The sequence below is a fragment of the Nanorana parkeri genome, unplaced genomic scaffold, assembly GCF_000935625.1.
Source record: "Nanorana parkeri isolate BGI_ZX_2015 unplaced genomic scaffold, ASM93562v1 scaffold338, whole genome shotgun sequence".
NCBI classification, from domain to species: Eukaryota; Metazoa; Chordata; class Amphibia; order Anura; family Dicroglossidae; genus Nanorana; species Nanorana parkeri.
Window position 1 is genome coordinate 629955 of NW_017306606.1, and position 13237 is coordinate 643191.

At 43.3% G+C, this 13237-nt stretch overlaps 1 protein-coding gene across 1 annotated transcript in view; it reads right to left on the bottom strand.

Annotated features, from left to right (window-relative positions):
• CHAT (choline O-acetyltransferase) overlaps window positions 1-10270 on the bottom strand; it is a 103729-nt gene extending 93459 nt beyond the window's left edge. Inside the window, exon 1 of the mRNA XM_018558410.1 lies at window positions 10199-10270. Within this exon, the coding sequence (XP_018413912.1) occupies window positions 10199-10261 (63 nt within the window). The 5' untranslated portion in view covers window positions 10262-10270. The remainder of the gene's footprint in view (window positions 1-10198) is intronic.
• Between the last annotated feature and the right edge of the window lie 2967 nt (window positions 10271-13237).

A 13237-nucleotide genomic window follows, 5' to 3' on the forward strand; every position in this document is an offset into this window, starting at 1 on the left:
CCCCCCCCCCCTTCTCACACACACACAAATTTGTTACATTCTTATTTGATTTGGAGCTACTCACAGACCATTGATGTTTGGCTTCTTTAAATTCCCCTTTCATGATGGTGTGGGTGCCTCGGATGATTGAAACTCTGTTCTCTGATTTGGTTAACAGCTACACTCCCAGATAAAGAGAGCTCGGTGAGTATTCTCACTATTATGTCTGAAGACTCTTGCTGTTGTAATAGGTAGAGAATTTGCGGGTCTACATATCATCTAAGAACCTCTATGAGTAGTGTTTGTTATTTTTTGTATTAGTGGTCTTATATGTTTTGTCTTTAAATGCTACTAACCTTTGTATGTGTGAGTTCCAGAGCAAATAGCATTATGATTATTCTGCTATATAGGCGAAAGTCCATAAGAATTGTTTGTCGATGAAGGCGTGAGAATGTGCAGGTAAAAGTGTGGTAGAAGACATTTCTGAGGTAAGCATGTGCTCGAATGTGAAACTGAAAGTAAGAATTGTTTGTCAAGTGATAACATATCTTGACACACCAATATTTCAGTTTATTATCTCAACTTGCCAGGGTCTTAGGCTGGGTTCACACCTGGGCGTTATTTCAGCGCTGATCGAAGTGCTGAAAAACGTTCAAGAAGTGAAATCCTATGAATCCCTTTGGGCATGGTTCCCACCTGGGCATTTTTCAGCGCAATTTGTCGTGCTGAAAAACGCCCTACGTCCAAAATAGTACAGGAGCTACTTTGGGGCGGATTTCAGAGCGTATCCATTGTTATTCCCGAGTGTGGCTCTGGGTTAACAAAGCGGTAACCCCAAGCCACACTCGGGAATACAGTGTAGGTCTTACCTTGTCCGCGATCCCCGCTGTGTTCTCCGGCCGCTGCCGTCTTCCGGGTTCCGTCCCTTGCGAGCGTCCGTGTCGCAGGGGTGGCGGAACTGGCGGGAAGTTTTAAAGTTTAAAAAAAAAACGACAAAAAGAGAAAAAAATCATACCGCCAGGTTAAAAAGCGAGCGTTGAACGCGCGTTTCATTGGACTAAAAAACGTGGTTAAAAAACGTGCATAAAACGCGCCTATTAGGAATGCCCAGGTGTGAACCCAGCCTTAGAGTTGTCGCAGTGGTTTGGTAGGCAGCCAGGTAGAAACTAGGCTGGTTAACTTTTTATGCACATTCTTCTTGTTGTGCATCTCAAATAATGATAGTAGACTAATTTAAATATCTTGGGGTTATGGTATAAGCTAATAGAGCAGAATAAAATGTAAACAAAAAGCACCAAATGGGACCGCTCCACCAGAATAAGAAGTACAACTAAGATCAAAGTCTATTAAAAAAATTAGGGATGTAATGGAGATTCTGCAGGACGCTGCCCCAAACCAGCCAGGGGGACTGAAAAATCTGGGGAAAAAACACAAACAAGGGGCGCCTTTCCTGGTGCAGACAGATTTATTATGATAAAAACAGTAATAGATGAGAATTATACTCACAAAGGTCAACAGGAATAGAGCTTTGTATGTAAATACATCGACCAAAAAGTAAGCCAGTGACAGCTGCACAGCCGTGCCTGTGTGCCAGCAAGATAGGCTGTGATACCGCGTTTTCCGGGGTCACGCCCCCTTCATCAGATACGGGCCTCCTCCGTCCCATATACACTATATAGAAGCTGGTAGCCAATCGGCTGTTACGCCGGGACCTCATCGGCTCAAGCTGCAACAGCTGAGGATGTGTCCAGTAGGACGGCCGTGGTGGCAGAAAGGGTTCCCTGTCCTGTAGCTGACGGGGCAACCCTCCGGGAGGCTCGTCCAATCACTGGATGGCCTCAGGTAGGCTCGCCTAGTGGGAGTGTCCAGTTTTTCCGTCCAATCCATGGGACGAGAAACCGATCTGATTCCCACTGGGGACATTATGACTGCTGGAGCGGCCGAAGTAAATGTGGACGATTAAGTATTGAGCAATATGGGAGGGATGCAAGCCTTGCACGGGACCTCAAGTATGTGCAACTATATTTATGTACAGTATATATATACCTTATATATTATGTTTCTGTGAAAGGTGTAGAAATCAGAACCCAGCTATTTTGTTGCCTGTTGTGCTTTTTCTCCCAGAAGAATGGGGACATGATTGTTGCCAGATGATTAAAGCCTTTTTGTTAGCTATCAGTAACAGTTAAAGTGACATTAAAGTCAAACATCTTTTTCCCTCCCCCCAATGTTAATTAAAGCACTTATCTTAAATGATGTTTCTTAATTCGATCTTCTTCTTTCCTGTCCTTTTCATCTGTCCCTCCAGCGCTGCGGCGGGTCTCCGATCCAGCGCTGACTCTTCTGAGCTTCCTGGCACTTCCTGTCCCACGGTGTCTGCATGGGGGTGCACGTGTCCATAGACTTACCTTGTGCCTCTCCTCGCTTCCCGGCCGAAAATGTGAACTGCGCATGCGCCCGCCCCAAGATGTTTACGGCCGCCCAAGAATTTGAAGATCCTCAATCAGTTCCTGCAGGAGCTCTGTATGGAGTCCACCTGCTCTTATTTTCCTGCCCGCACTTGCTACCTGTGTTTTTTTGCAGGCACCCAGAATATCCAATGTGTTGCTTTTACCTTCAGTCAGTCCAGGGCACCCTGAATTTTCACTAAGGGTCTGGCCCCTGTCCCAGTCCTGCTTCAGTCCCAGGGGATCTCCATAGTGGGGTATATGGAAGACCTATTTCTACTAGAGCAGTCAGCACAAGCCCTTTCCTACAACATTTAGTAGATGATACAGACCCTAGAGAACCAGATGGATTTTGGATGAAGAATAAGTATGGATCTTTGACCTCTGGAGATTGATGCTAGAACCTTCCCATATGTTGGGGTACCTTGGCCTAGCTTCGGATATGGACCTGTCCAGGGTCTTTCTTACCCAGGAGAAGCTTCTGTCTCTCTGCTTGAACCCTACGATTGAGGAACCATCTGACTATTTACTTCTGCATGAAGGTTCTGGGCCTGATAGTAGCCTCAAGGCAGTTCCCTGTGCTCAGCTTCACTTTAGGCCACTGCAGCTCAAGTCAGTCAGACAACACCACAGTCATCAACTATCAGGGAGGTACCAGAGGTCACACAGCTCAAAAAGTAGTGGACCTGACTCTGGCGTGGGTGGAACTTCACATTCTGACTCTGTCCGCCCTTTGCATTTCAGGCATGGAAAATTGGCTGGCAGACTACATCAATCATCAATGTCTGGATCCTGGAGAATGGAACCTTCACCTGGAGGTGTTTAAAGCTCTTTTATTTTGCAGATGGGTGTGTCTGACATACCTTCTTGCATCCAGGTTCAACAACAAACTGGAAAAGTTTGTCGCCAGGACCAGGGATCCACAAGCCTTTGCGATGGATGTCACAGTGACTCCGTGGAATCAGTTCAGTCTGATCTATGCCTTCCCTCCTCTAAAACTCTTGTCTTGCTTTAATTGCAGTATCATGAGGATATTCTGGTGATCCTCATTGCTCTCAGCTGGCCCAGGAGATCATGGTATGCAGACATATTCAAACTCCTGGCAGACTTTCCATGGGCACTTCTGGATTTTCCAGGCCTCTTGTTGAAAGGAACATCACTGGCTTCTCTGTCACTGGCTTTAAGGGCATAGCTGTTGAAGCCCAGGTTCTGAAGGACAGAGGCCTTTTTGGACACTGTCATCCCTTTGCTTCTTAAAGCTAGGAAAAAGTCTTCTTGTAAGGTCTACCATCGCCAGTGGGAAGCCAAGAAGTTCCACACTAAGAAGAAGTGCTGTGTGAGATGTATTTTGTCTTTCCCCTAGTCTGGTCTGGACCAGCATTTAGCCTAAAGTACCATTAAGGGTCAAATATCTTTCAGAGACCACTTGCCTCTCACTATCTAGTGAAGGCCTTTCTGCAGGGGATCAGCTTCACTTTAGGCCACTGCAGCTCAAGTCAGTCAGACAACACCACAGTCATCAACTATCAGGGAGGTACCAGAGGTCACTCATATTTTCACTGTACATTTTCCATTGACTCTTTGAACCAGAGATAAGTCTATGCCTTTTCTTACTCGCAAGGTGGCCTGTGGCAATGCCATCTCTTCTGCTAGGTGTAAGGCTCCTTATTTCCCTACGGTGGTCTCTGCCTACACCAGGACATTGTTTAACCTTCCTTGTGGCCTGAACCAAAACATTCTAAAGAAATTAACCTTCACTGTTTGGACGTTGTTTGAGTGCTTAAAGTTTACCCACCTGCAACAGCTTCTATTCGCAAATCTGTCTTCCTGTTCTATCTGAGAGTTTCTAGGTGGATTCATCGGACCATTCCTCAGGTTTATGAGCTGAAGGGGGAATGTGACCCCTTTCTGTTCACAGCACACTTTATTAGGAGTCTTTGCACTTCTTTGGCTTTACAGTATCAGGATTTGGTTTCCCAAATCAGGCTGCCACCTAGTCTTTCATTCACCCTTTTGTCAAGTTCTACCAAGTTTATGTTCAGTCCTCTGTAAACACCAGTTTTGGCTGGGAGGTCCTTCATGCAGCTGTTTGGTTTCTAGGTCCCTGTTGGGAATGTTGTCCCTATAGCCTGTTAGCCATTGTTTGTCGAATTGCTTGCGCATCTGTTGGACTGTTTTTGAACATTAGTGGTTAAATAATTTGCCTCCCTGTGTCCTGTGATGTATGATAAAGAAAACAGGATTTTTGTCCTACCTCTAAAGTCTGTTTCTTGGAGTACATCTGTTTGTTTGATTCACTCAGTACTTTACAACACAGTGTAGTGTCACTTTAATTCCCTGTATCCTGTCATATACTCCAAAAAATTGATTTAACAGGTAATACAAAAGTCCTGTTTTGTTATTTTACAATATGTCAGTATATGCTGAGATGTCCTAAGGGATTATTAACCAGCAACTCTCAACAGAAAACCCTCTTAAAACACTGTAATGTCTCATCCTGCTAATTCTCAGTGCATATGTTAGGATCTGATATGTGCAAATTAGAGGAAGACCACATTTCTAATTGTTTGCTCATCTCTTTTGCTCTTTTTCTAAAATGACCATATTTCTATCTCTTCAGTTATCTTTAAATAAAATGTCAGCCTACTGTGATCAATGCAAAATTGACTGACTGTTTATGCTGTTTCTTGTATGTGTAACATGTTCTGTGTTTTTGCATAGAGCATTGTACTTCCTCAGCTCAGATGGCTTTACTTCTAAGCAAGTTCCCTTTTTCTTTAAGCTGAACTCAAAGCAAACAAATATATATACTGTACATCTATTTATGTTTTACCTGACAAAGGGTTTGTCAATTCATTGCTGATATTTGCACCACTCTTCTAGACAGTGCAGCCAGTGTAGTGGCCTGACATTTTGTATTGCAGTTAAAGGAGAACTATGGGGTTAAGTCTTTTCCCCATAGTTCTCCTTAGGGTAACAGGAAGACACAAACTAGCGTCCTCCCGTCACCCTAGGCTCAGTATACCGCGAGCTGTAGCTTGCGGCATACTGAGACGCACCCCCCCCTCCGCACCGCCTGGTAACCCCCCGCGCTGCCACGCTGAGCCAGTCACACTGTTATTATTATACATATATATAGCTCTGATATATACCGCAATGCTGTACAGAGAACAGGCGGGCAGTGAGAGAGCTCAAAGCTGGGAGGAGGTGAGGCGTGTGGCATGAAGCGTGCGGTGCGTGTGGAGCCACAAAGAGGGGCAACTAATCAAAAGCCGACTAATCGATGATGGAAAACGTTGACAACATTAATCGATCAGTCTCTGTACAGAGGAGCTTACACTCTAATGTTCTTCCCCCAGTTACATCAGTCTCTGTACAGAGGAGCTCACCCTCTAATGCCCCCCCACAGTCACATCAGTCTCTGTACAGAGGAGCTTACACTCTAATGTCCACTCCCCCACAGTCACATCAGTCTCTGTACAGAGGAGCCTAAACTCTAATGCCCGTCCGTCACATCAGTCTCCGTACAGAGGAGCTTACACTCTAATGAACACCCTAATGCCCCCCCCCCCACAGTCACATTACCCGCTGGATGGAGGGCTTTGTGACACGCTGGACGCAGGGCTTCATGACCCGCTGGACACTAGACATGTGCACCGGCAAAAAAAATGTTTAGTTTCATCTTGTTTTGATTCGGATCTTGCGTTATCTAGTTTTTCGGGATTCGGACGAAATTCGTTAGCAGTAGTCTGTACAAATGTTCATTTCCGTTTCGTTCGTATCGTTCGTTTCATTGCAGCAAAGTGACATTAAAACATTTTTTTTTAAATTGTCACTTTGCTGCAATGAAAGCTTACACTTTACCGCTAACGAATTTCGTCCGGAAAACTGATTTTTCAGAAACGAATCGCACATGTCTACTGGACGCAGGGCTTAGGGTTAGTTCACACCATAAGCAGTGCACTCCGGTCCGATTCTGGCCAGAACGCACTGCTCGCATTGCGGCCGGCTCACTTTTTTGCCGGGCTGGGGGGGAGGGTGTGTGCTGGGCCATTGAGGTGAATGGCACCACTATCAAAATAGTGCTTGCAGCATTTTAATCGCCCAGCACCCGAACGCACTGCAGGCACAATGTGCCTTGCGATCCCGTGCGGGCGATCGCATTGCGGCCGGAGGGTTTGACTACGACGCCATTCACTTCAATGGCCCGCCAGGCCCCTCCTGCCCGGCCAACAAGTGAGCCGGCCGCAATGCGATGCAGTGCGTTCCGGCCAGAACGTACTGCAAGTGGTGTGAACAGGCCATAAAACGGTACCAAGAGCACGGCTGCAGAATCAGCCATATTCTTGGTATAACCACTTCCAGCGGAGCATGTACATTTACATGAACCCGCGGAAGTGGTTAAAAAAACACACATGTAATGAAACACGCATATCACACACTCATTAAAAACACACACACAGCTTCATTCATTTTAAAAAAAAATCACACACACATTAAAAAAACACAATAAAAACACACACACACATGTAATAAAATACGCATATCACACACTCATTAAAAACACACACATAGCTTCATTAATTTTTTTTAAAAAGTCACACACATGTTAAAAAAACACAATAAAAACACACACACAACTAATAACAATACTGCCGCTACATGCTGCAGCCATCTTTAAAAACATAATGTGCAGTCAGTCACTGCAGTGGACACAGGGGGACACCGGAGGCCCGCACAGAGCACCTCAGGTGAGGATCTCGAGTGTGCGGGCCCCGGCTTCCTCCAGTGCTGCGGGGGTCTGGCCGCCTCCACCTCCTGCCAGTCACCTGTATGGCCAATGGCCGATACGCAAGTAAGGTTCCTGGGCCCCTCAGGCTGCCTGGGCCCCTTACTTGGGTATCGGCTGTACCCCCCTGACGGCGGCCCTGCGTCCAAGCACTACTGTACCGGGGACAGCAAGAGGCTGATACTAAGTTAAAGTATGTACTAACACAAGTTGCTTAAAAAAAACTTGTAACACATACCTGCATAACTTTTTCTGTCAACCTGCATACAGTTCAACTTTAAATTTGTTTGCTTTTAAAAACTATTTACACAAAAAGGTTTACATGATTTTTTATTTAAAATTTACAAATTCCAACAAATCAAATTCAAGTTATCTAATTAAAAACATATTTTTCTCATTTGACCATGCAGATAATTGTATCGAGTATTTAAAAACCGTCACCACCACAGGATTTACTGGGAGATATTTCTCACCTAGATAGTCTGTTGATAGGGATGAATGTGAATGGGGGATGTTAATCTAACTGGTTCTTATACCCTTTTCTAGGTTACATTCTATTAGTAACCTTCTGGTATACTGTACATACAAAAAGTTAAGCAAAAGTTGTACTTGGGGAAAGAAACACTCAGCTGCAACCTTTTGACAACTAGATAGCAGAATGAGTGACAAGATATCAGACTGAGATAACATACCATATCAAATGCATTAGAAGCTGTAGCAAGTCAGTTAGAGGCCGTCTCAATTCTGGGCTGGAGGACATACATCGTCATCTAGCTCTTTCCCCCCTGCCTTACTCTTCCTAGCCCACCCCTTTCATGTATTAGATTTCAGTTCTCTCAGTCATGGAGGCTCAGCATGGCCATGAAGACTCAGCTTCCCATACTCCATTACTTGCATCAGGGCTGAGGTATCTTTAGAAAAGTCATGAGGCAGGGTCCTCATGTTTTCAGGAAGCTATGTACAGCACCCTACTGGTCCCTCTCATCTGTCATGATCTGCATGCATTGCATAGATAAGCACTGAGACCCAGTGCTGACATTACTGCATCTAAAATTAGGTAAGTAACGAAAGCAGAAAGGCTTTACTTAAATGTCATGTGAGCATATAGATGAGGGGAGCATGGGAAACTAGGAAAAACTAAATATAAGCAGATTAGACTTAAGCTTTTTAAGCTTGCAAAAAAGAAAAATGCCAGTAGGAAGGCTTTTTTTTTTTGCAGTAGAGACTTACTATGCAACTCAGTTTACAATCTCAGCATGTCTTGGTGAAAGGATTATTTAGCTTTTGTGGACATGCACATAAGTTACTTCATACTGAGCCAGCCAAACAAAATAGACAAAGACACTCAACCCGCAAAACTGGGTGAAGAATTCAGCACGCATGAGTCAGCTTGTAAACATTGCATTGATGGAGCAGAGGTAAGTATTGTTCAGTTTAGTTCTACTTTAAAGAAAATCTGTCACAAAAACAAAAGCCGCTGACTGGTATGACGTGCATCCACTTAGAGGTGCTAGCAGATACCTGCAGCAGCTTTCAGTACCTCCTGCTTTGCGGAAATGCAAGGCCGTTCTGACAGGTAAAGCTCTGACACTTTCCTATTAGCTCACCAATATGTTGGAATGCGTCACGGGCCAGAGAAATGTATAGGAAATAGGAAGGAGAGGCACGCTTTGGAACCATCATGAAGAACCAGAATTCGGGCAAAGCAATAGGTAATAAAAGCTGCTGAAACACTTCTAGGTGTTTGTACTTCATACCTGTCAGCAGCATTTGGTTTTATCAATGTGACTCTAAGGGGGAAATTTATCAAAACTGGAGCAGACAAAATCTGGAGCAGTTGCCCAGCGCAACCAATCAGCTGCTGTATTCAGTTTTTCAGTTAAGATTTGAAAATGAAAGAAAGAAGCTGATTGGTTGCCATGCACAGCTGCTTCAGATTGTGTCTACTCCAGTTTTGATAAATCCCCCTCTAAGAGTCTCTTTAGGCTAACAGCTAATCTTCTTGAACATCCTCAGTTGCACCACATCTACTTGTTCTAGGCACTAGCTTTTCTCCCAATATGAAAAAGAATGCCCAATTCAACAGATGACCACCTTGAACTTTGTCCATATGTTCACCCCAATGTTCTTTTGTAGTCACTCTCAGTCTGATGGCCAAGACACACCTAGAAGCTCCCCTCATCAATCACCAATCTTGACAGCTTTCTGCACAGCGAGGAATCTTCCCCAACCTCCCACGGTAATATGCATGCCTGTAAAGTGGACCCATCAGCCCATTACATGTCTAACCCATTTTCCGCAAGGATGACTCCATCTTCTTATATTATGGAAACATGTCTAACCACCCTACCAACAGCAGCATTCTGAAAGCCCACTAAGATAGACATGTAATACACTCATTTCGTTTTTTACTTTTAATTTTGTTTGTTCTGACACTGGTGGATAAATAAAAGATTCCCATTAAATAATTAGATTTTGAGGTACTATCCAAATGGGTAGTACAAAGGAAAAACTATCTATTGTGTACTCTCTCTTTTTATTTGCCTCTTGAAGTAGGATCTCAAGGGTTTTAAAGTACAGAACTATTGCTCAAAGCATAAAGTGAACTTGTGGAGGGCAAAGAAACAATTTACTTTAATGCTAGCCCCGCAGATGCCTAAACGTATGCTCTGTTTGTGGTGTTACAGAAATACTGCTTCTGTCTACAATACTAAGCTGAGCATTCCTTTTGTCAGTGGTATTACTGGTAACTTATCACTGTTTCTGTAGTTACCCTGTAGTATGTAGAGTTGCTATTGAATTTGGAATCATTGGTCCTTCTCTGACAGTACAGTCACATAGGATGTTGGCTATATACTGTATGACCATGGTGTTTTTAAACGGTTTTCTACTCAAAATTGTTGTGGAACCAGAAAAATGTATGTGTACACAAATTACATTTTCCCTTCGCTTAGTATTCAAGTATGCAAAAAAGTTATCTTACCTCTGCATCTTGGGAGCTTTTGCTTTCTGCTTTTTCCAGTGTGGTTTTCTTTAATACAGGCATTGTGTAGCAGCAAGAATGTTAACCTTGTTCTCTAAGGAAGTTCAGCCTATAAGGAAATAAGATTACATTGCAGTGAAAATCACAAAAAATGAAACAAAGGTTTTGACTTGAGATTTCTGATTTGTATGGATGTTGGCTGTTTTTATTATCACAATAGTAGTAGCTCAACCTAACGGAATGTAGATAGACATAAGGTGTATATGAGCACACAAATGCTCATTCAATACCTTGGTACTTTCAAGCAAATGGCACTAGGCATGGGATCATGCATGTCCCTAACAGTCAAGTGGGTCAGTTGTTTTAGAACACCAGACCTGAGGCAGTATATTGGTGGATTTTCAGCATCCCTATTAATCTATTCCACTTTGTGACCTAGTTTATGACTTAATTTGTTCAACCTGGGATATGACCCCAAGTCTTCTTTTTGGAAACCATGCGTCTGCCTACTTTGTTTCTGTTTTAGACTTTTTTTTTTTTTTTGTAGCCAACCCTGATCCTGGCATTCTTTGACTATCATCTGGCTCTTGACTTTGTACCTCACTTGGCTTGAACCTGATGCTAGCAACTTTAACCAGTTTTCATTCTTCTTTTTTTTTACTTATAATGCCACTGGTACAGAAAATGTGGGGGCTACAACCAAGGCATTACTATGTGGCTATGTCTGTCATTTTTTGTGTGTGGGGTGAAGACCATTTGCTCTTTAAACTGTGTGTCCCACTGATGGCGTGTGGAGAACTTTCAGACCAGTATTGTGCTGTACTTATTCCTGGTGCATGTGCTCTTCCCCAAACACCAGTAGCCCTAATTCTTCATCAAGACATTCGCACACTCACTATTTTACAACTGTTTTTTGGTTATAGAAGTGTGATCTTGTCTGATGGAGTTCCAAGCTGCAACTATTGTGTTAGCTTTAGGCCCCCTCTTCCTATTACTCTCCTCCTGGATTTTCATTTAATCCCATTAAAATTCAAATAGGGCTAGAGCGAAAAATGTGTTCAGCCTACAAACAAATTATACTGTAATTGTTGCAGAGAAGGGTGGAGTCAAGGACTGCAACAGGAACTTTCACCTTTGAACTCTAGAAGACATATATAGAGTAACATGTCATCCACCAAAATCTGCAAATTCAGCAGATTTTAAAAATGGTGTAAGTGTAATATCACCTAGTTTGTCATGTGAATTTTGATTTTGCATTAAAAAGTAGATAGTGAGGTCAAAACTGCTAGAACAAAAAATTATTTCCAGACAGATATAAAAGAAAACACAATAGAATTCAGTTATGTATTGATTTAAAAATAATTATATTTATTTTTGATATACAACATGGCAAATTCCTGAATTTGTCTTGACACTTTACTCTGTCATTCCTTGCACAGCAGCACATATACTGGGAGAGGGAGGGGTGGTACAGGGAGCTAATCAGGCTGTGATGCATGTGCTAACAGGATACACAGGGCCAGGGGCTGCCACTGGGCAAACTAGGCAGCCGCCTAGGGCGCACTGCTATCTAGGATGCAGCCTTGACCACTCACCCCCATGGCGCCCCTCATCTATTTCAAATTGCAAAAGCCAATAGCAGGCTGGCTATTGCACCCACCCACTGAGCAGGGGAGCGTAACTGAGAGACAACTTTCTGGAAGGGGTTTCAATAGCAAGTCTGCTGCTGGCTATTTCAAATTAAATGACATCCACCTGTTGCCTGCAGAAACTAACCCACAGGAGAATAGGGTTGTGCAGGGGGGGGGGATTGGGGTTTGCGCCACGGGAGGGGGTGCTGGTATCTAGTCTTGCCTAGGGCGCAAAATAGTCTAGTACAGGCACTGTGGGTACATGATCACAGTAGTGAGCAGAGATGATAACCTTTCAGTGTGTTGCTACTCTTAGATTTTTCTGTCAGCATGCTGCAGGTGGGGAGGTGCTATCACTGTATTCATTGACTTTAACAGAGAAAGTGGTGTTACTTTCCTGGCTGTGTTGTCTGGCAGAGCAGTATGAATCCAAAGAGTGACTGGATAGTAATGCAAAACGTTTGGCAGACAACAGACAAGATTGTTCAAATGTGTGTACTCAACTGTGTAAATGTGTATTTAGTGGCTTGCTTGGAGATCAGCTTTAATACAGTTAAAAGATGGCTGACCGTTTTCCTTGGGTTTCCACTTTCATGTATATTTATATGGTTTACACATATATTGCCGCATTTTAAGTAAACATAACTATGCTTTTACTATACACAATCTGTAAAAATATATATTTTAGTCTGTTACATTACATAAAGTCTTTTACGTTACATAACAACACTGCTGAAAACTTCCAAGTTCGATGACTGACAATATTTAAGATCAAACTGTGCTTTTAAAACACTTTGGGCTTATTTCAGTAGCATCAGTTTGGGATCAGTAAGGATTCATTTAGGGCCTATTCACACCACAGCACTGCAGTAAGGCATGGTATCCATGAATTTAGCGCACACAATCGCACAACACAGCGTGCCGCACGCTAGGTGTGCTGGTGCGCTGCATTGTCATTCATCCTGAATGGCACCCTAACACACCTCCCAGCGGCTGTGTGTTGCACTGCAACGCACAGTGATCAAGTTGTGTTGCCAATCATTGAAAAAAAGTGTATGCGCTACTTTTTTCAATGTATGCTATTGCATTACCATTCCTCGCACCTAGCATGTGATGCATTGCATTGTACGATAATGTGCACTAAATGCTCAGATACCATGCCTTTAGAACAATGTAATAATGTGATGGGCCCTGACAGGTGCATTTGACCTGCACTTGACCTTGAATTAAATAGTAAACCGTACTGATGTTAATCAAAGCAGGTCGACACAGGCCCTTGATCTATCAATGTACTGTATACCTAGCAACTTTGCAAGTACCAAGCAACTTACTTCTATTTTCTTTTCCTGCACTTTCAGCACCATCATCACAGTTTTAGGCTGCTGTAAACATGACTTATTTATGTAAA